Genomic DNA, 25,052 nt, shown 5'->3' on the forward strand with positions numbered 1-25,052 from the left:
CAATATAAGTACGCTGCTTTCGCCAACTTTAAAGCCATATACTGTGATAGAGAAACTTACAATAGTGGATTAATTTTTAATTTAATTGATTTAATTAATTGCTCATTATGAGTTAGGAGTGAGAGAAATTTCAATGGACTAACGTTGAGATTCTATTCTGTTGTCATCCGCAAAAGAGGAATGCGGTGCAGGCGTGAATTGATAGTCGCGTGGGATAACGTGAAATGCATGAGAAGATTTTAATGAATGAGAAACGTAAGTTTTCATTTAAAAGCTGCATAGCCACCATAGAGAGTGCATTTTTTCTTGAGACGCTGGATGGCATAAACAACACTTTGATATTCCTGAATAAACGATTCTTAATTTGTAGACAATGGTGGTTCATAAGTATAGGATGGGCAATACTTAAACCAAATATTCACAGAGCTTCTCCCTATGGAATTGGTATTGAGAGAAAGTGTTATGTGATTACAAATAAATTTTTCTTATTTTAATAATCCTTGAATATGAAAGTCTGCCTTTCACAATATCACTCCGAGCGGTAAAAATCACCGTTATAAGGATACATGTATATAATAGAGGGAAGTACACAAAAACACATTTGCTAAACCTTTCACTAGAGATAAGTTATTAGTTCGTAATTTCTAATTCGAAGTACTAAGCTCTTTCCAAATATCAAGGTTCTGGTTTAAAGATAATCAAGCTTCCTGCACAGATTTTCTGAATAAAAATAGAGTCAGGTATCTACTCGGATGCAATAACAATATCAAGTAGAATTTCAAATCATGAATGGATGGATGGATGCTTTAAGGATCCATATTTATGACCATTCTTTTTTTAAATAATTGATAATTTTCGAAATAAGAGCCAACTTTCAGATATGAGCATTAGTTTGGGATGATCAAGCGTCATTTCCTTCACCCGCTTATATATTGCTGCGGGAATTGAGCACAAAGATTTCCTCAGATGATATAGTGATAATTACATGTCATCCTGATTCCACTGCACAGAGGAAGCAACATATTTCAAAGGAAGTTGGAACTGCATTCATGAGACATAATGAGGAGTTGGAACAAAAACGGTTCAACATTTGCCAACATGTATCTGTATCATTAATATATATATATTTACTTGGAATTATATTGTGTAACTAAGTGAGAGTCGTTGCAAAGTCATCAAAAAAGAATTTTTGTACGTATTAATTACTTAGTTTTTGTATAAATAAGTTTTCTACACAATTTTAGTCATTATCAATTTCTTTTACAATGTACATGACAAAATCTGAGTCGAATTCGACTTCAGAAATAAAAAATATTGTCCATAAGTTCCCTTCTTGATGACTTAATGACTTAACTATGAATCTCATTACGCGAAAAAATCTTTATCGACGCCGAATCTCGCATAAAGATACGACTCGTTGACAACGACCACTAAACATGGCGTGCCTTGACCCAACTTGGAAAAATTTTGGATTTCAGGCCGTTTAGAGAGCGTCAACTACATTGCAGCGACTATTTCGATTACGCTCGGCCTTTAATTAAGCACGACACGAAAAGTAGTCAAAGTAAATTAATCAAACATGAGCGCTAAGATTGAATACTGGAATGTTTAAACGGGCCACTTTTTGTCAAATGCACGGCAGTAATGGCTAAATAGCTGACATTTTTATAAATTCCAACGACAAACTTGAGAACAGTTGAAAATCCTCTACATGCAGTAACTTTGTAAATTGGATTAAATGCTCTGCATGGTACCTTATATGGTATAATTGCTTCCAAATTCAAGACAAAAGCTCATTCACTCAAATGAGACGCTTCCAGTATTAGCAATAATCAATAAATCGACCAAAAATAAAAAAGCTACCTAATGTGCTATCCTATGTTTCATATAAACATCATGAATCTATTAAATTTCAAGTTCTAGTATCCAAATTCTTGCATAAAGTGTTCTCTTCTTAAATTCCACGAAATAATGAAGGGAGAGAGTGAAGCACGATTTCTAAAAGTTCAGCCAAGAAGAACGGTTACAATGGAAGCATTCAAGAATCTCAAGTCCCTCAAAGGATGAAGACAAGCGGGAAGGTATTGCCTTAAGAAGTTCACGACACGTTGCTAGACTTCCCAACCATCTTTTTTACCATTCCCTCCTGGAAGCTCAATCACTTTAACGGCATCCCGAAGCGTCTCGGCCACAAGTTGGCGTGAGTGACCGGAAGGACAAAAAGGAATGTCATGGGAAAGGACGGGAATCCGTATCAGCTTCTTTACAGGTACTCGATAATGCTCGATAGAAGTGGACGGAATAAAATCTGATTAACATGATGAATTGAATTGATTCGCTCTCATTATTCCTTGAATCCCGCGATTCCATGAGATATAAATTCAGCGAAGAAAGTCAATGAGAAAAGACTGCAGGTAAGAAAGAACTCAAAGGCCCTCGGGAAGTTAAAAACAAAAAGTATTTTCTGATTATACATCTCAACGCACCAACTCCCTCTTTAATTTTTCGCATTTAGCATAATTATAGAAATTATTTTCGTGCGTTTGGAACTAGAAATTCTTGAATGCTCCTAATTTGAGGTTGTTCGTTTCAATAACAAAATCAATGTGACATTTGCCCTAAAGAGGCTAGAGTACTACGTCATCGACAAAATATACCAGATTAACTGCAAAATTCCTATTGTGGAACCCGAGAACATGATGTCCCATGCTTGGGAAACCCGGGATAACTCTTGTGGTTCATGTATTTTTTCAGAACATGAATTTTTTTCAAACATAATAAATTAGAAATTATGATTAGATTTTCCTTTGTGATCGCCCACTTTCCATGTCCTAAGTCTCTATTTATGTCTCTCTAAGTCCCCTATTTATGCGCGTTCACTTTAGGTGGGATGATTAACAACGCGTATTTTTGGTTTCCTGATGAACGGTGGAAGTTACTTCTAGCCTCGCATATTGATGTCTTATGAGACACAGATTAATGGAAATATTAACTGCCAAATTTCCCACCCAAGACCCGTTGATGATGGTGAAATTATAAACAGGATTATTAAAATTAGTTTTGGAAATGAAAAGTGATATTTTGGCCACAATGAAGCATGCGATGTTTAAGTTTCTATTAAAATGTGTGGGTAGAATTATAAAGGCACCAGCGTTGACTCAGGAAAAATATTAAAAAAACATGATTCGCGTTTCTCCTGCCATCATATCTGTGTCCCACCTGGGCTGTCAAAAGTGAAGATCATTCAAAGTTACGACCCACTTATCAAAAACACAGCCACACGGGCTATTCGATGCGGGTGGCCACATTCAATGCGTAATAGCACTCTATGGTAACACTTACCCACGAGTAAGCCATAAGAGTACCATTTAGTTACTTCTGTAAACATAAATTTTCCGAGTGGTAATTGTTTTCAAAACAATCCAATCCATAACTTTGTGTCCACACTTAGGACTTCTTCAAAGTAAATAAATATACAATAAAGAGCTAATTGTGGAAGATGAAAACATGGATTTGCATGCACGTTAGAGAATTTGATACGCTGATTGCAGCACTCAGACGTAATATTTTGCTGCAGTTAACAATTACGTTAGATTAGAAAACAAATTTTACGTAACCTTGGCACTGAACAACAGCTCTATAGTGAAAGTTCATCATCACCACTGCTTACGTCTTCCCACGCCCTGAAAAGACTTTCAATTCAAGTCATCACTTATTATACCCAATTCGTGGTATCTACTGGTGCCAGGAGCCAGAGACATGGCGTAGATGAGCGAAGAACGTGCGCCGATTGGGTTTCCGATACACGTCTTGCAGTCGCTGGTACAGCCACAAAAATTTATCAACGAGTTTCCGATCGAGAATATCAAACTTCAAACGAATTGTTACCGGAAGAAGACTTCGGATATCAATCAGTTCTCATTTGAAGCGACGGAGAAAGCCTCCGAGATAGTGCGTGCACCACTTGTAATCCCCTTCACTTTCGCCCTGGTTCGAAATTCCTTTCTGCTTTCCTAGATATAGAGCCACTAAAACCTTATAGTGGCATCATAGGATTTTTAAAATAACGTATTACGTCGAGCACTTTGGCCGTAAGAATGATTAAAATGTGAACCATACATTATCTTAAACTTTACAATGAGTGATTATGTTTAACGATTGAAACCTGTATATAATTCATGTCATCATATTTTGCAGATTTAATCACGGCGGATTTTCATCAGAGCGTGGGCCATGATTGATGAAAGGAAAGCTTTGTTTTCAGAGTACAGATGAGGAGAAAGGAGTTTTGTTTACTGGTTTTCAAGCGAGATGGAAAGAGAGCAAATAAGGTAGTTAAATGGGCAGCGTGTTTAATAGTGAAAGAGTGACCACGCACCACGACTGTGGAAAAGCAGGAGACATTCAGCATGGAATCAAGATCATAGGCACTCAGTAATACATTCAGAAGAAATATTAGGGTCAAATCGATTTCAATTTGACGCGAAAGTACAATTTAATCAGACTTATTCTAAATATGTTTCATTGATCAAAACCAGGCTAGGCGTTTTAGCTTCCGTGTTAGACCTCGCTTTAAGCAGTGGGCGTAAAAAAAGGGTCTCTTGTCATGACACATAATTTTCATAATGGACGTGCTTTATTCTACGAATTCGTATAAAAGCAATGTAATTTGGAGATTATTTAATATTCAACATTAATGGGCTCAATTCGATGATATTGCTTGGAGAGAAAAATTATTGTAAATGCAAATACGCACACACCTTTAGATGACAGGAGCCACTCAGAGAAATAAGAAAAAGTTTTAATTTATCGTTAGTCGTCACAACAAAAAAATTTAAAATGTAAATCCATTTACGGTTTTAGAAATAAATTAACTTTATCATCACTTATTCAACTGAGAATGAAATTGTCAAAAATCAGTCAAAATATCTACCCTCGGTGACTGTCTACTCACACCTCACTTTTTCCTTCACTTTCATACTCGTATATATTATCAAGAAGACAACGATAATGGTCGTCAAAGCCTCGATTTGTTGGTTTCAAAAGATGAGGAAAGGGGTCTATATTTTTCGCCTATCTTCTGATGGTGCAGGAATCAGGCAGTAATTTCCGAAAGCAGTCACATGTCTTAAAGTTCTCACGGATTGAGAGAATGGAAATCTACAACACCAGCAGTTAAACAACTAAAATAATGTCAAAGAAAACTCGGTCACCCGTAAAAGTAAATTTGAGCCACCGTGGTGCACCGAGGCGTTTCGTTTTAAGGAGGGTCTCCTCAATGGCTGATAAATATTAGCGATTTTTAGAAATTCCTACAGATGATGATGAAGTTGAAATGAAATAGGAATCATAACTGTATTCAGCTAACTATTTCAATTCGAGAACAAAATTATACCTCCTAGACAAAAGTTGTATCCCCTTTTGAGCGCACGCAAGTCATGCGAAATTAATATTGATAGCATTAAGCCAACTCGCTCGAGGAAGATAACAATGTTTTTAGCCCGTAATTGCAAACCTGAAAGATATATAATGAATTCTGGAAGTTACCGGTTCAAAAATTTGAGACTGGTCCGCCACAAATGAATTTCCAAAGAAATTCATGGCGTTGAGCCAGAGAACATCCATTGTTCTTCCTACGCGCAAGAATTTAAAATGTCTTCGCTCGCATTTCTTGATTTGTTTTTAGTATGAAAGAGACGGCTGTATGGAATGAAATTAAATACCAGTACTTACGAATTGCTCAGGGAAACGTGTACTCAAACGCTATGAAAGTGTTTATTTCAATTAACATAGACATCACCTACCTTTCGTCGAACAACGTCTTATTTTACAAATTAATTAGATTAAAATAGAACTCAAGGTTGAGTATGGAAATTACGTTAGGATCACTAATTATAAGCTCCAAGCCGACCACCAAATTAGAAATGATTGAAGGTCCTTCAGGTCAGGACCTTTATCCACCCCTGCTTTACATCGAGCGCATTTCATTCCGAATAATATTTTTTTAGTTTTTTACTCACTGCTCTTGAGTATTCAAGAGGGCGCGCGAAGACTTTCAAAAAATTCGAAGACGTTTTCAGTCAGTAGAAAAATTCTTATGGCCACACTTTCATACGAATATCAGTAAACTTTGATGTTTTAGCATCCCTAAGTGTATGAAAAAGTAGGGATGGACGGATCCAGGATTTTTCCGATTCGGATCAGATCCTTGATTTTCGGAGCCGGATCTTTCGGATCGGATATTTTCGGATCCAAATGCATTTTCAAATTCCTGACGCTGAGATTCCCCCGATGATTGCTCAATCTCTTGGGAAGAGTCACACTATGTGCCAGTCGTATTTTGCCTTTTTCATTTTCCACGGCTGAAATTCTCCTACGTAACCTCTGCGAGAGCTTTAAAACAAAACGGTTCATGAGTAGGACAAGAATCGCATGCGACGGCACATTCGAAGATAGAATCGGAACTCTTTCCACCCTTATTTACTGAAGCTGTTATTTAAAATTTCGGATCCAGGTCCGGTGTCTTCCGTGTATTTGGATCCGAGGTATCCGATCCGACCATCCCTATTAAAAAGTGCCAAAGAGACAATAACTCAAGTTTATCGACGAAAAGGCGAGGAAAAAAATGTGCAACTCAATTCTCGTCCCCAACGTAATATTATTGCACTGAATCCCACGAGATAAAACAATACCGCTGAATCACGCACACAGTTATTTTCAAGATTAATTGTGTAGTTGCTGAATAAACGATGTCCTTAATTTCCACATGTTAACGACAGGGTATTATTTGTTCACCGAGGTATAAGGGAAAGAAACATTTACTCCGTTGGAAAGCAGGAAAATATCTGTATATTATATTTTCCTTCACCCTTTATAAAAAAATATTAGAAAATATTTGCACAAATTTAAAGTCCTCTTTGTATCTGCCCAAAAACTGCTACCTTGGCCTTACAAAATCATAGTCATTTTTAATCAAACTGAACATCATTGTCCTTCAGAAAATTCAGGTTATGAATTCTTCTCAATTTTATATTATTTGGTCTAAAATTTGGGATTCTAAGGCAAAATGATGAGAAGATTTCATTTTCAAAGGCACTGAGGAGACAAACGAATCTCGGGGTCAGGGACAAGAAAATGTTCATTAGCCAAAATAAAAAAAAGCCAAGTGAAAGGTGCCGTGTGTTGAAAGAGCACATAAAAAAACCTCCCGACATTGAAGTGCCATCTCATTGTAAAATGTGACATCAATTATTGCATAATTGACTAATTTTTTTTAGCTAATAAAAAGGGTCAAGTTGTGAGGTACACTCATTCAAAATGAGTCCCAGGGCTTTCATTTCATTTCGACCGAGGAATGATTATACTGCCACTCGCACGAGATGAGTGGGTACATTCTATTAAGTATTTAAATTGACAGAATGATGGAGTAGATATATCGGACTAATAAATTGAATAAAATACTGCTGTACCCACAAAGACTGAAACGATGGTGAACTAGCTGAGAAGAGACTTCGCAGTGACGGTTAAAGTCATACGCACGATTCAAAGTTGCTTTTAGCATAACCATATCTCTCACGTGCAATAGCTAAAAATTAAAAATGTTCCAAGTTATTTGGTAAGTATAACTTACAAGTACAATAAAATCCCCTCTCACACTAAGATAGTGAGTCACGGTTGCAAGCAGAGACGGTTGAAAGGTAAAGAGGGGCAACATCCCCCAATCGGGTCTCACTTTACACGAGACAAAAGGGCTTCAGGTGCAGGCCCCCATTTCTCAGAGAGGATATTCCATAAGCTCCCTCTCGACAAGCTTCAAAACCTTCCCCGATCACAGGACTAAGGATTCTTCACGAAGTTGCAAACTCCATCACTGTCATTCTGATACGTTTATTCATATCATTAATTTTTCCCATTGAGAATTTTCTTTTTTTGACGTCGAATGGCCTGCACTTCAAATGCACTCACAAAATATTTGTGAGTGCATAGGTACATTTTGGAACGTTGCTATGGAAAACTAGTTAGGAAAGCTAGAAATAATAGGGGACGAGAAGAAGTTGTAGTGAGACCTACTATCCTTTCAAGAGAAATCAGAGGAAGCTTACATAAATACTACATACATAAATGAATACTAACATACCCTTTAAACTCGGCAATTGAGAAAAATTGGAAATTGACTGAGGAAACTAGGTATCAACGTTTTTTTCGTGACAAGATGAAGGGAGATAAAATATATCACACGCAGAAATCCAGGAATTTTAGAATTTCGAAATATTTTTTACTAAGGTTCATTGTTTACATATCTAAGGTTCATGATGTTTATAGCTAGAATGAATTGTTTAACAAGCGGGCAGTCAATCGGTTCTTTTCCCAATGACGTATCAATCAGCCAGGAAATAGACTTAAATGAAAAATAATAACTAATCAAACACAAAAGAACATACGTCCAAACGAATAAACACTATTCTGAGCATAATTCAAAGTTGCCACACAAAAATTGCCTTCAGCATCTTGCAATCTCACTATAAACGACGCAACCATTGGAGCGCGATGACTTCATTATTGCAAGCATTGCTTCCTCGCATCGGAGATGAAAGCCAACTTATAAACGCTTCCCATAGAGTTTAAGTGCTCGTTATGAAAAGGAATTGGTATGATGAAAGAGTATAGAAGGGCCACAAAAACGATATTCTGGATAATTTTTGTTGCGAAATACCTACAACAGGTGATATACATTCAAGTTTATTACATTCCTTTCACTATAAAACGCAAATAAGTGCGACAGATTTTGGAAGCTAGAGCTCAGCTTGGATAGACTGCATTAGGGAATGTGAGAGTTGAAATAGCGAAAAAAACGAAGCCATATCAGAGATACAAAATTTGTAGCGCTGAAACGTACTTTTCTGCTTCAATCAGATTCAGAATTCCCTCAAAGAGACTCGCACATCCTGGGAGATCAAGCATACTTATGTAGTACACACCAGTTCTACCGCGTTGTGAATCAGCTATAAGTAATTTCGTAATGAGCCATTGCACAGAAAGTAGTATATTGGTCAGATTTCTATTAAAGTGAAGGATATTTTACTTATTGTTGCATTATTTGTCAAAATAAAGATGCAAAAATTTCTTCTATCCAATAGACCATAATTTTCTAAGCAACTCTTCATTATTATTTTACCGATTGCATACTATCTAAAAAATCTAGCAAATTAAGCAAATATTTTTTGATCGTGAAAATATCTTTGCAAACATCTTTGCAAATATCTTTGTTTAACTAATGGTGACGCGTAAAATTTTGAAGCCCAAAGAGTAATCAGTAAATTTATTTAAAAATTTAAAAAAATTACCGTTGTTCCGTAACCTCATAATCGCCGAATCCACCTTAATAATAAAACAGAGAATAACTTGCATTCACCTCTTCGAAAACTTCCTTACGATAATGCCACTCAATCAAGGCATCAGGTGACTTCAATCGAAATGCATGCCAGACTTTGTTAGCCTACCATTAACGATTCACACGCCATCCGCCACATCTCCCGTGTTCCAATAATCATACAAAATGTCAACTCGATCTAGATTGAAATAAACGCGTATTCCCCATTAAATATGAAATGGATCGGTTACATTAAGTCAACAAGTGGTACTTCACGCTGGCTATTTATAAATTACTGAGGGAAGTCATCACTCGAAATGCGAAAAGTCTTCGAAAGTAAGCTAGTTCTTCAAGATAGAGAGAGAGAGAGACCACACCCGCGCCCCAAGGACGATGGGAAAAGTAACTCGAGGACGGCAGAGCCCTCGAGGCAGTCTCCTTTGCCTTCCCACCTCCCTCCACGCCTCCCCCTCCTCTCTTCTCCACACTTGGCAAGAAGCGGAAAGCTGGCTGGCTCAATCGCTGGTCCAGTAAGCAGCACCTATTTCTCGGAATAACAATATCGACCGCCAAACATGGAAATCGGTAGCTAGATAGTTCAAAACTGAAATGGCAACTATAGTATGAGTATATGCAATTCAGTTTTATCAGTTAAACTAATTGCATAAAAGTTGTAAGAGGGATTTAGGGGTTGTTGGTAAAGGGGTACAATTTTTCCATTTGGGAACAGATTATTAATAGTTAATTGAAAAATATATTAATAGCCCTAAAGATTGTAAACATGAATTCAAAGCATTTTCAGCCTACAATTTTTTGAATTCCGAATATATAGCCATACACATAGCTTTTACCATATCCGTTTCGAATACCTAATATATGATAACCATGTGTGTATAAAATACAATAAAATTACTACGATGTGCTACCCATGCTAACAAAAGTGACCTGAATAAACTGCCTAACATTCTAGTGAATAAATCAAAGATACATACTGACTCTACCATTCCATTACTATTCCATCAACTGCTTTCCATTATGAATTTTATACCCAACCAATATTCTGAAGCATAATTTCATAAGGTTCTACACAAATCTATCACGCTTAACTTTCAGAGGAAACAGTTCATGTAGTATGAAGATAGATAAATGCCTCTAATCAGAAATGAAAGAAGAAACGGGTCTGGGTAGTTATTTAAATTCAGCCAAAGGTTTTTAATTAAATGGCTTGTTCGGAGAAATATTTGTAAAGCACGGAGAACATTATTTTCAAGGAGAAAAAATTGAACACATTTTACAGGGTAAAAGTATTACATTTGCGAGGTTGGAGCACCTTAGCTATGATACTAAGAGAAGGACAGTAGGCATCAAGACATTACCGCAAGAACTGTGGGTCACAAACACAAACATAGTTTTAAAATTTCCCAAAACAATCAGCATTTTAGCGATATTTTCAAAGACCGACTGGACAAATTAATTAAAATCATGCGAACGCATTCATACAACCAAGGGCATCCAGATTCTTATTTATCTGGTTTTTATAATTATTAATATGAAACTCCTTTGGAATCTGACGGACTTCTTTCCTGATATGTAAAACGAACATCGAACATATGGCATTGTCGCCTTTACAAAACCATAGTCCGTGAACTCCTGAATTACCCGGCATAAAAATCACCTAAAACGATAATTGAACTGTGGACAAGCCTAATGTACGCGATGCTAGATTGGCTAGCCAGTAATCCATGGTTCAGTTTTCTGGCCCAGTACACTTTGCTACGGGGAAGTGAATGTAAATTTTCTCCTAGCTAACGCTAAAAATTCTAAAATGGAAAAAGGTATTTGTAAATGAATAATAAATAGTACAATAGTAAATAAATCGTGAATAGTACAACTTCTCAGCCCACCATATTAATGAGTTGAAAATATCGACATTAGATGGTAAAGCGCTTCTCCTAAGACTACTTTTACTATCTTTTTCCTTCGAGGTAAACTGTAGGACTAGATAATGCTTAAATATTTTTATTAATTTACAACAAAATATGCGTTCTGAAAACACGCGAGAGCCATCACATTGATCGACAATAAGGTTTGCAACTTTTGTGGAAGATGATTGCCATAGTATAGAAGATGAATGTAGTTTTCCGTGGGATGAGCTACAAAGTTCTACAAAACGGCTAATTTTACGGTGCGCGGAGTTATTTATTGCTCCGGCGTGTCTATATTTTTGATTTTTTCATAAAACAAAAATCAATTAGAATTTAAAATAAAATTTTCTTTGAAACGACATATTATTCATTAATACATCATGCAATGAAGCCGAAATATAAATTTGCAGAGTACAGCGGCAAATCATTTTGACGCCGACAGCAGAGAGAGTTTAGCTGGCATGAGCTCACTGTCTAGACCGTCACCGGTAAGACGATACCGGACAGCTATTTCTCCTCCTGGCGTTACGTCATTTTAAGCGAACAAGTGATACTGTACCGTATTATACATCGCGTGCGAAAGTGATGAGTGCCAAACGAAAAAAGGGCGTGGTCGATCTCTCTGGAGATCTCTGATCCTAATTGAAAAATAATGCGTCAACCCGAAGAGCATATCGCGACAACTTTATCTCAAAAAAGTTTGTAGACAGAGAGAGGGAGAGGACCCGTGCGAGGAAATTTAGCACAATTCGTATAACAACGGGGATGTCACAGCCAACTCGCAGTGTTTTCGCTTTCCACGGTCAACCCTGAGGAGGAATAATGAGAAACTGCGAATTGAAAAGGCACTAGAGATAAGCGTGCGATTTTTCCCACAGATCCGCGAACATAAAGGAAATGAATTTCAGATGCGTCCACTTTTCCCTTTAGGCGATGTCTAACCTTCGTAGTTCCGCGGGGAAAGTCTAAAAAGAGGATGTTGAGGGTCATGGATAGCGCCGAGCGGCTGACCAGTGCTTTTTTTAGTGTTTGCCAGATCAATGGCCCGATCCACGCATTTGGCCATGAGGGAATAGAATCAGATTGTGACGGCGGATATGGAAGTTCCGTCAAACGAAAAAAAACATAAGGCCGATGGGAAACGGATTAAAAATGCCGCTCATTGGAATCACACGACGGAGATTTCAACGTCCGTTTGGGGGACCAGGCGATATAGCCCCAACAGAATGTAGACTCACCCCATTACGTGAAACCACTACAAGCTTCAATATTTATCCAAGTGTATCCTCGCATTTAGGTCGAATACATTACGGCAATATATTAACTAGAGGTTTTCACATAGCTACAGTATTTATTTCGATTTCATCAAATATCTAAATTGTCTAAGAACAATGGTTTCCACGGTGATGGCTGGTTTTCTGCATTTTCTCGGGTTTTCTTCCACGCCAGTCGACCAGATGATGCTGGCATAATAGCCAGCGAAACTGTCGTCCACAAGCTAATTGACGCAGAAGAAAACACGAAAAAATATAGATATGTATATTGCCTTACAGAATTTCTAAAGCTTAACCACACGACGATAGGTATTAATTCAAAGTTACAAAAGTATCGCATAAAAATTTTTACCAGCAAAATTATATACTTATGTATTTAAATCAAAGATATGCGGACAAACAACTCTATAATAAAAAAATAAATGGAAAAAATATAATAATGTTTATACGGTATGCATATTCTATCATTTCATGTGAGCATAATGTTCATCAACGTATCAGGCATTAGAAATCAACTACGAGCGCCAATGGATCGGAGAAGAATAATCCTCAACGAATATATATCATGAAATAAACCGTACGGAATTATGGCCTAAAAATTAATTATTATCACCCTTTGATTCATAAACGCTATTGCATTTGAATTCTGCGCAGGTAGCGGGTGGGACACGATTGAGGGCATGCGCCGAGGGAAATACTAATGACCACCCAGCACATGCCTCATGATTCAATTATCAAATCTCGACACATATTAAGTATGACACCTCTTCGCACGACCAATACCAGGGCATACGGGCATTTGAGTGGCGGAAACGCAGACTCATGGGCGTCGCTTTGAATTTTAAATCGCGGGGCCTTAAAATAAAGAAGGACGACGGGCAAACTAAGAACAAAGGAAATTCCAAACGCGCTTGTGACACCTTAATGCCAAGGTCAATTTCATTTACAGGTGAACTCAATCATTATGAATAATCCGAGACGAGAGGTTTAAAAGTGTTTGAACACAGAATGAACAGGAGACGTAATATGGAAAATATCATTTTCTCATCCTCCAGTGGCATTGTGGAAGGCATAACGCTTCGGGACCGACGTCCAGCATAGCCTTTCGGATATTCCGCGCATTGCGTCACACTTGTTTGTAGGCTATATAGCTGCCTCGTTTTCTCGAGGTCCGATAAACCGTTATTGAGGGGGCGGTGCGAGGCGGAGGGTGTGAGGCACGGATGGCGGTTGAGGGTGTGAGGGGGATGGCAGGGGAAAGGCTTGGTGAAGGGGAGGACGCGATGGAGAGCGTGAAGAGATGCTAGAAAACGGACGAACGGAGCACAGAAGGATGAGGAGTCTTGACGGGAAATGAAGAAGTTTTGGGTAGAGGGGCAAATGTGTCGGAGGTCATCATAAAAAAGTGCCGGAAAAGACGAAGAAAGCAAATGGGACGCTAGATAACACTTCTAGGCAGGAAGAAGACGCAAGGTTTAGATCTTCGGCGGGCTGAATTTTTATGAGGTTGAGAAAAGATCTCTTAGGGTGAACGGGCCATTGAAAAAGGCACGGAAAAGATCTTAGGCAACGGAAAAGGACAATTGATTGTTCTTTCGCTGCATCCGAGGGCTAAAGCTCTTACCCCTTCTTTCTTCTTAAGATTGAACATACACGAGAGGTCAAGAAGACGGTATAGCTCCTATTTACTTGGAAAAAATCTCACAAAAGGAAAAACCGTTACCAGGCATTCGAAGAGAACGGTTCGGAAAGCAAAAGGAATCCAGAGTCGCGTTAGGCAGTTATCCCCAGCATCAACCTATCTTGGCGGGATCAGAAGACGACTCGCTCACTGAACGGTAACTTTCGTATAAATGGTAACATGTTACAAAATCAGATTTGAATTATAAATGCAAACGAATATTTTATAAAATTAGGAGACTCTCATAAAAAAATTGCGGCATACTTTGCGCAGAGAAAAAATTTTCTGCTTTCCGCTAAAAATGCTAGTGTATAAATTTTATTTCACCCCTAAATTTTACCTTCATTTACGATGAGCATTGTGAGACACGTCAAAGATTGCTCTTGTGAATTGAAGGGAGAATAGTAAAAGGAGAATGTCAAATTCTAGTAAAAAGGTAATTACTTTTGTTTACATTATTATTACGTGCCCACGACAATGGCCGAGAAACATCTCCGAAACAAAATCATCAAGTACTTCAAAATATTGTTTTCTGGAATACTGCGAAAACGAAGGTGTACAATTTCCTAATTAAGACAATGATTTGTACTGGTTCATTTAATGTATCCATTCATTTTAATGGTACACATTACGCCCCGTTACTTTTGATCGTAGTTAAACTTCATTGATCTTCAAACTTCAACAAAAACATTTTCCTGAGATCAAGATATTCCACATATTTGTTTGCTCTCAATGAAAGAAGTCCTTGATCAAAATGAAAAGTAATCAGAAACAAGTAAAATATCTTGATTACAGTTCATTTGTTGCTAACCTGTATGCAGTTCAAACATTTTACAGGTATTTCTTCAGTAGCTCTGAACAAATCAATGTTTCCGAGAAAAAATGAGACATTGACTTCAAGGAAATGACATTTTTTTAAGGTGAATTACGGTACTCGGTAAGTGCATTCTCCGCACAAGCTTCCTACTTGAAAGCCGCAAGTGAGCCGTGGCCTTTTGAAGAAGAACAAGATAGACATTTCAGTTTTCGTGTCGCGAAGGGATTCTTCCGAAAGAGTATAACTGTTCATTGAGCGGTCGATCAGTTTTACCGGTAAAGCAACTCTGCCCTGCTAACCAAACAATCACGCACGCAAAGGCTCAAATAAGTTTTCATTGAAGAAAAAACAAACCTAAAATACCGTAACAGGTGATAACATGAATATTTACAGGAATAATCGCTACAAACCAATCAATTCCAGCTAAGCGTATGCTTTATTTAATTAGAATGTGTAAATGCATAAAATATACTTTTCAGCCTTATTTCAATTCACAGTTGAAGGGGAACCCGATTTTCCACCTTATTTTCTATTTCTACGGAAAGGCAACGATCCTACTACTCAACTAAACGTTTATGCTTAAAAGACTTCTGCTGCATGGCATTGGTTAATCATTTTTCATTATCTTTCCAGTGAAGGAGATTTTGATTTCCTGATCACTTTATAACGATAAACAGCTACCGGTTCGGTTTTAGTCGGTCATCCCTATTAACATACATTTGGAAAGCAGGAATCATCGTCTACGACCTACCTATCACTCCTCGATTTACTGAAATCCACGAGTCTAGTCCCCGTCATATAACGGGAAAATATTCACCGTCCCCAGGAAAACACGAACTTGTTGGAGAAAAGACAAGGAGAAAATTGGGCCGTCTGTTTGCGATGACAAGTCTTGGCCTGTGGTAGAGGTAGAGAAAGAAGGAAAACCTACTTACTCACTCAAAAGAACGTGTAACGTGCATTCTTGCCTTTACGTATAAGAAATGAGCGCGCGGAAAAATTCTCGGTGCATCATTCTTCGTGATGAGTCAGATATTCGCTGTTATGATTTTCGGGAAAGTCACAGCGAATGACTTAATTCTTCACAAAATATTTTGAGTAAGAGCCGGTCACAACATCGTCTTAAAGAAAACATAACTTTGTACTAGAAGAGATTTGAAGATACACAATTATTATGTGATTTCAAATAGACTATTTCTACAGCTAAATTTATTTCGACTGAACACGACTCCGTTACGCATTGCAACTAGACTACACTGTGTTAGACTATTTTTACTCTGAAGCGGATACGGGGCTTATATCAATGGAAAATTGCTTCTAAATAGCGTAATATTTTAATTTAAAGTTTTCAAAAGTTATTTCCATATACTTCACCTGAAAATATAATATCATAAATAATAATAATAATAAATTTTCTTCCAAACACATGTAGTACACACACTTTATTATTTCCATTCATGGAAGAAAGGTAGCTTATAAGGCAATAAGCCTGTAATTAGGCTAACTTCAAAAATTCTTAAATGGGAAAATGAAAACATAAAACCAAAAATATACATTACCTAAAGAAAACATGGTAATTTTGTACGTAAAAATTGTCGAAACTGCAGTGACAGTAAAAGTTCATAAAGTTCGAAATGGGCAGGAAATAATGAGCAAGTTTCCTCGATAGAAAGGTCAATCGCCCGACTTGCGTTAACTTGCGTTGGGGAAGTGATGGTGGTGCGAGCGCCTCGCCCTGTCCACGCCACCGCTCGGCCTCGTTCCACGTGACGGACCCCGCGCCAACGCCAAGGGGCAAGCAAGTGCGTGCGGCCAGCAGCTGAGTTTAGAAGGAAACTTTCAAAAGAAAAAGACACCAGGTTCCCCTCCAGTGAGCGATATAGCCGTACGCAACCGCATCCGAATTTTGGCAAATCTTCAGGACTTCAGTTGGAAATCAGAAGCCCTGGGCAGGTTATCATTTTAATTCTCCTTGGAAGAAGATAGCTTAGCGGTGTAATTAGTAGTATAACTGACCGGCAATCGGTAGATCCAGGATCGAATCCCGGCCAAGCGAAATGATTCTTTCATGGCGAATTTCATCTTTGGGGTGTGTATATCATTATTAATCTTTTTAGGGCGTGATCTAAGGCTATTGAGTCCTAATTGGTCATTCCTTGAGACAATGGAACCAAGAACTCACATACACCCATCACGACTTGCAATCATTAATATCAGCACTCTTATAAGAACGGTTGGCACCACATTCTAACAAGCGACTTCCAAAGAAATACAAATTCAAATTATTTACAGAGTAATCAGGAATAATTCAATCAACCTCCATCACTATTCTATATGGATTTAATATTTCCAGCGAAATATAGAACCATATACAGGGGCGGATCCAGGATTTTTTTCTGGGAGGGGCACAAGCAAGGCCGTATCCAGGATTTTGTTCTGGGTGGGGCACAAGGATACCTCGTAATACAAAACGAACGCAATGATAATGGGACCATATTAAAAATCTTGCATATTTTTTAGGGTCTGGGGGGGGCACGTGCCCCCGTGCCCCCCCCCTGGATCCGCCTATGACCATATAGGTTCCGGGAAAACAATGTGACATGAGTAAGATAAAGTAGGGGAACAGCCTAAGAATGCGAAAAATCAATCCATGGAAAAATCAATCCAGAGTAAAATCTCAGAGGACTTCAGCTCTACAACCAGCATTAACATCACTGAAGAAAAAACTAGCCACGGCATTTTAATGACTGGTGAAATAAGATCACTGTTCGGCTGAGCTACTAGACAACACACATTACCCAAGTGTGGGCCAATGTGAAAATTTTGCAAACTGCAGTCGATGTGAACGAGTAAAACCGTACTTATATCCGGCTGCAAACTTCTTCAACTTAACAATAGGGTAGTTTCCTTCATCAAAGAAAACGATAGGCATTGATTGCGATTCGTTGCCCACCATTAGTGTATTCATAATACACAAATTATTTGGTTTTTGAAATACCGGTTTAGACGAATGGCAAGGGTCAAATTTTATCCTCATTTGAAAAAGGCCAGATTGGCGCCCATGCGATTCCGCTCCGCGTGACGTCACAGGGACCTAGTTTCTACACGAGAGGATAGGAGTTATACATCGTCTGAGGTTACCAATGCATGCATGAGGCACAGAGCTCAGGGAAACATGTCTTAATAATCACCTATGAAAACTGGCTAAGTTCGGAAAGTTTTCTTCGCTTGATAAGGTATTAATAAACCTTTTTTAAGCCATGCGCTACCAGACAGGAAGGTACTCAGCTATCCGCTAGCATCCTGCGTCCTATCAGCGCTCAGAGCCTCGATCAAGGTCACTTCACAAGGAGAGAGGGGGAACCAGAAATGCGGTGCACGGACTTTCCTACTTACGCGTCGCGTTTTTGCGCGCTTGAAATTTTTCACTTTTCATTTAATCGCGAAAAATAGATATCGTCATTTAAAAATCTAAAAGCGCGAAATACGTACTCCAGGAGTAATAATCTTTCGATTTAGGCAATAAAAAAATAATAGGAAACCACCCTATTTTAACATTAATTTGAGTTTTGAAAGTAATCGCCCCATTTTCCCCCTGGAATAAATAAGTTGCCTCAGGGTTAGTCATAACTTTCTTCTTACACAGTCGACTTGTTCCCGCCTGACCGTGAAAGGGACGCTTGGCATCTCCGAACCGGAGAGTGAGTTTGGGGAAGACCGCGACAACTGGATATCTATTCAAGCTCGGGATTGAAAAGTAGGACCTAACTTGTTCTCAAGGTCCGTTTGATATCAATGTCACCAGCACCTGTAGTTTGCATACCAATACAGCATCCAGAATGGAATCCTACGGTCTGGCAATGTGTGCCAACGAAATAAAGTAAAATTTACCTTCGATGCGGTGATCAAATTACGATGAATATATTTTAAAACTTTAGCTTATTAAAATGAAATTATTCGTTGAATTTGATGGCACGAAAAGAATTCTATGACGGATCATTTTTTTCTTGGATTCTAGCATTCTGGATTCATCGTGAGACATGTTATGGAACTAATGACACTCAAATACCTAGTGATCTTATTTAAACTGCTTAAAAATAGATGGCATTTTTGTACTCCAATACGTTAATACTGGTGAAGCCGTTGGATTCCTTTTGTTCTACTTGCTCCATATTTCATTCAAATTTGCTTTCCGCATCTAACTTCTGCTAGCAATCAAGTGCAAATAAAATTAATATGAAATGAAATATACGTCTTTATAAAAACTAAAGGAAATAAAGATTTGCAAGAGTTGCCTAGTTATCTCTTCATTCGAGAAATTTAAAATTCTACCGAGTGATTAACGTCAAAATAATTCCGAATTTGCTCACTGATTGAATGCTAGTGAAAATAATACGCTTCGTCACCAGATTAATGTACGCAAAAGTAACCCTGGCCATGTCAAATAGTAAAAATTCGTTTAGGAAACTAGTTTCCTTTTTTAAGTTTTTAATCTAATTAATTTCAAAATACAAGATCCTCAAAATATAAAAAAATAATAACGACTCGCGAGAGGGCGTAAAATTACGCGAATTCAGGTATAGAATGGCAATGGTAATAAAAGTTTATTTTGAAAAGTATTTATTGAGTAATGTGTATTTCATTGATTTCATTTCATCTATGATTTTTCGTTTTCTTTACATTTCTGAGAGCTTACAGAATTCAGATATGGGCGTGCGAGCAGCATGTTCCAATGACGTCATGAGCTGGTTGATTAAGGAATAAAATAGTGAAAATAAAACTTCCTTCAGGGAAAGGTTAAACGCAGTATTTGTGTCCATTGGGGGATTTAGAGTGGGGCACGGGGGTTCGTGCTTCAGCACCAGACCCTTATAAAATAGGCAGAGTTTATTATGCAGTCCCGTTATCATTGTGTTATTTTTGTGTAGTGTATTTCGGGATACCCTTGTGCCGCCCTCCCCGGAACAAAACCCTGGTTCCGGCCTTATTTGTGTCCTAAGGCAACCATCTAAACTGAAATCAAAATCGTATTAATTTTGTTCTTACTACTGGCCGTCCAAAAAATATGAACATTGGGATGATTTTTTTGTAAATACATTTGGAGATGGTATGCAGTGAAAAACAACTACGCGTCGTCAGTATCCAGGTCTTTGTAATAAGCGTATGGCAGTTACTATTCATTTCGAACTCCCAAATGTAGTATGCTGTACTTGAAAGTTTGGATGTATTTTAAGAGCGCACGAATGAGGAAATCATTTATAACTATTCTAGGATTATAACCTATAGCTCATCCCTCGGGGAAAATTTTTTTCCATGACAACCACAACTGCTGCTAGCTGAAGAGACAAGCCGTGGCTCGAGAAAACTTTTCCGATGGAACAATACGAAAAAGAATAAGCGACGAAGATTCAGGCATTAAAACATGTCTTACTCCGCAAATTACAACGTTTGAGGTAATTGTCACAACTCAGCTCAGGCACGCGAGGATGTAAATGGTATGAATGACAGGTAAACTTTAATGCCACATTCTGGGAGTGAAGGCATTTTTCGTTGGGATTTGCGAAAGAGGCCGCCGAAACAAAATTATTCTCAAATGCTGGTCACGACAAGGAAAGTTTTCGTGCTCGCCCGCAGAGCCTCCCTCTCCTCTGACACACACGGACCGTGGTATCAGGCAGGTATATCCCGTCCCCCTCACCCCAATAGCATCCGTCGGCCACCCGCTCCTCTCTTCCGCCATCATTACAACGTGGACGAAATCGCCCTGCTGGCTGACTGACCTCCTTCGCGTGCACCTCGAGCCGCTGTAATATGAATGCACGCGCGTCCTCGCACAATGAGCATCGGGAAGCCACCATCGAAGTAGACTCCATGAAGCTCATAGAGGTGAGCTGGATTCAGGAGAAATTATGGAACATATACAGTTATACCTGCTACACCGACACTGGGGATAGTGACGCTTTCATTGCCGCAACTTATCTCAATAATCGACGGTAAACTGATTGTCACAGCATCAAACGAGTATAAATACATATAATATAGAAGATTTTGATCTTTTATCTTCTTTCTCATCGAACATTACGCGTAAAATATTCTCGGGCTGGCGTTCTGGTTCGGACAAAGTTATCGATACATTTATTCAACCGTTCGGGCAAAGAATTAGACTGTTGCCATTGGCCGTTTCGATTTCTTATTCCGCCTTCTTTTTCACATCAATGACTAGATTTCCTGTTGTATCTTCTCGGGTTAAAAATGTAGAGGGGTTAGGAGGCATGAAGCTAACAATGACGAGCTTGATTCAGGAGAAATAATAGGACATGCAGATGTACCTGCAAAACTTGTAATGATAACTGCTTTTTCTAAATAATGGACATATTCCCTATGAAATATTTTGGTCTTTTCAAGCGAATTTCATACGCTTATTTTATTTATACTTTCTTCCCTTATTTTCCAAATGTGAAATAATTTTTCCAATTTTTCAGTGGAGTACTCCACCTTCGTCTTGAAATCAATAGTGCACTTCATTTTTTTCTTTTGATATACTATTTCTCATGTTAAAAAAATGAAGAAAGTCCATAAGGGTAAAGTTGTGAATCCCATATTTCTGGGCAACAGTGCTCCAAAGGGAGTAATGAAATTGTTTATGAGAAAACTGCAGCTTTGACTGCATCACAATTCTCTTAAATTTTTGCCGAATGTTAGAGAATGCATCTTAACAGAGCAATTTCTGAACTGATTTATTACTGAAAACGCGCCCGATTTGATCAAGCTCGAAATTCAACCCTTGATATTTTTATTTGGTCGACGGTAAACGGACAGAGGAGTATAATTAACAGCAAGATAACTTAAATTCATTAAATAAACAATAAGACCATAAACACTGAGTGCAGCAAGGAAGTGCTCGTCAAAGTGGCACACCTTGTGTCGGCGACTCTGAAGGAATTCCGGCATCAAAATCATAGAGAAAAAGTTCTTCGACAATGATTAATCACTTGACATGAGAATGAACTTTAACAAGAAGCCAAGATATCTAAACCGGAGGAGAGAAGAAAAATTAGCGAGATCTCCCATCCTCTGTTTCTATCTTTAGCTACTTATTTCCTAAAAACACAAATCGAAAAAGGAACCAACATTAATGTTGCAACGACTAAATCAATCCCTGTAAGCACTCTATGAATATTTTCAAAAATAAATTTTAAATGTCTGTCCTCCATCATCGGTGAACTGGGATGAAATGTATGCTAACCCAAAAATATACCCACTACACCTGACACAACCAAACACAGGAATGAAAATTTCAATTGAAATTCACACAAACGTGTTTCTTAGTGACTATCAGTGAGCGGTTTGCCAAAATTTTTAAGAAGTAAAGACTAATATGCATGAATTATATCCAGGGCGAAAGATGATAAATTAGATAAAAAGTTTTGTAACAGTAAATAGAGGCAATAATGTCGATGTAAGACCTACTCAAATCGTCGAATAAATTCGACTAAGTATAAAAGTGCAATAATATTATTTAAATGGAAAATACTCTCCTTGAACCAGTATGAGCTGTGCTTTTCCCATTTCGGTACAACAGCGCGAAAATTTCACTTTTAGACCTTGAGCTGCTCCAGAAATAAAATTATTTATTTTGTGAGTGTATGCGCGAGCGTGTGGGGCCCATGATGACAAGAATAAGGTCACTCTTGCAACGAATTATATTCTTTAGACATGCTACTAATGCTGCGGCCTAACTGGAGGAATAGTTAATAAATATTTGAAGTCAGCCAGATAATATCTCTATAAATATAAAAATATGCTTCATCTATTGGACCAATGTTTTATTAAAACCTCCATCTCATTGATCCATAGGAAATTCATAGGTTGAAGAAATAAAAATTATTATGTTCTTTCCACTCTATTTATTTCTGATTCAATTATGAAGCATTTTTGAGATGGGGCGTTACTTTCTGCCAGAAAATTGAACATTCTGAAACAGAAATTTACAGCCATGCTTCTCCAAAGAGTACAAAGTAATGCAGGGAAATGTTTTGAGGCAAAATTGCGGCTTGAGGCAAGAAATGAGATAATATGACTGGAGGAGCGAGGGAATAGGAGACCATTCTAGACCCCTCTTTTAGCAGATGCCCTCATACGTTTATTTTTCCTGATTTACTCTAGATGCATAGGCGGATTTATGGGGTGGGGGGCTAGGGTACGTGCCCCCCTAATACACTTAAAAAACCGACAAAATTTTTATACGGTTGCCATTACGTTCGTTTCGTTTAGTGTATGACAGAGCCTCAATCATTCAATTTCATATTAATAACTTTTATATCAGAATAAAGAGAGTATTTCGTACAGTAATTGTTGTATCTTGTTTTTAACCTCAAGTGTGAGAAGATCGTTTGCCTGTCAAACCCTTGTGCCCCTTCCAGAAAAAAATCTGGATCCGGCTCCGGGTAGATGTGTACAACAGCAGCAATGTACAACATACTAGACTCCGTTTTGAATTTCGCACGGGGTCCCTAACAATTTTAGCTACCAGTTATAATCCATTGCACACGAAATAAAGATATCGACCCCAGTATTTATTGGCAAGAACAAACAACTAAATTCGTTTGCCCAAAAAAATTGAACGTTGGCAAAATATTGTTCGACTACAGATATTTTGCTAACCATAGGTTGCTAAGTTATACTAAAATTAATTTATTCGCAGAAATTTAAACGCTAACTCCGAATGATGGACTATACGTGAAAAAACATGCGATTATGCGCAGAAGAACTTCACTTTTGAAAAATGTTCACTCCGCTAATCAAGGAGGCATGAAAAATAGTATTTTCACATCATAAAGCGCCGATGCTCAGGCTAAAAATTATATGGTAAAGTTATCCTTGAAATTAGGCAACACTTTTTTTAAAAACCTGCAAGAAAACGGGTGAATAATTTCATTTACCTTGCGCACTTGTGGCTCCAATCCAAAATATGACGTAGATAAGAATGTGAAAGGATATATTCGCGATGAACCGCCGACAGCTTAGCCTTTCATGATATCCTGAGGCTTTTTTTCTTTGCAGAGCCATGAGAAACGATTTGGAAACAACCGTTTCTTCTCATTCGATCACAACAAATGGACATCAATCCATCTCACTCTACTACCTAAAACACCAGTTTCGGGCACTAATTATAACGAGGAAGTGTCCTTGAGAATAAGCTTAACTAATGTGGTACGACAAAACACAACACGTCACTGTCTTGCTTTTGCAGAACCGGAAGAAAATATGAGTGATTAATTTTTTTTCCACCGGTACAAACTGTTCACTGAGGGGAAAGTCCCTCGTGACTGGTCGTTAGATTCCGGCTCGCCACGGTCGCAAACACTTCTGGCGCGGCACTGGAAACTGTCTCCACAAGAGCGACGAATCCCAAACGAGTTCGCCCGCGTCTTCCTCTCGACTGGAGACCGCAACTGGCGCTCGCAGCCGCTGGCTCACAGGTGGCGGCAGAGGGGAGGAGGAGGACAGGCGGGGGATGACGCTAACGTGTGGGGGGAGATCGAAAATGAGAAAGGGGAAACGTCGACAACGAAGCGAGACGGTCCGTTGAAGGAACGCTTGGTTAGGCACCGCTTTTCGAGGGCTGAGCCATGGAAGGATTAAAGTATGAATTACAGACTTGTTAAAAAAAAGGGGCAAAAATGGTCCAGGAAGGATCGAGAAAAATTTACGAGGAGGAGGAAGGCAACCCATAAATGTCTAATAACTCTAGTTTTTTTTTGACTCAATAAAGAGTCAGATTATTGCAAATGCCTCTTCATGATTTAAAAATTAATATTGTGCCATTGAAAGTTATAAGCCTTGAATGGTAAAAATGCATTTTATCTCATGATTGGATCGATCAAGCATTGACATTGCTGAGAATTTGAGAGTCAAAGTTGGTACCGGGACGAGCAACCCTAGTATTCGCGGCTAGGATGGTCGAACAGTCGACAAACAACAC

General features: G+C 38.3%; 1 protein-coding gene across 1 annotated transcript in view; it reads right to left on the reverse strand.

Annotated features, from left to right (window-relative positions):
* LOC124159365 (sushi, von Willebrand factor type A, EGF and pentraxin domain-containing protein 1) overlaps positions 1-24,518 on the reverse strand; it is an 89,578-nt gene extending 65,060 nt beyond the window's left edge. The window contains exon 1 of the mRNA XM_046535134.1: positions 24,010-24,518. Within this exon, the coding sequence (XP_046391090.1) occupies positions 24,010-24,136 (127 nt within the window). The 5' untranslated portion in view covers positions 24,137-24,518. The remainder of the gene's footprint in view (positions 1-24,009) is intronic.
* Positions 24,519-25,052: the final 534 nt, after the last annotated feature.

This window comes from Ischnura elegans, chromosome 1 (genome assembly GCF_921293095.1).
Source record: "Ischnura elegans chromosome 1, ioIscEleg1.1, whole genome shotgun sequence".
NCBI lineage: Eukaryota > Metazoa > Arthropoda > Insecta > Odonata > Coenagrionidae > Ischnura > Ischnura elegans.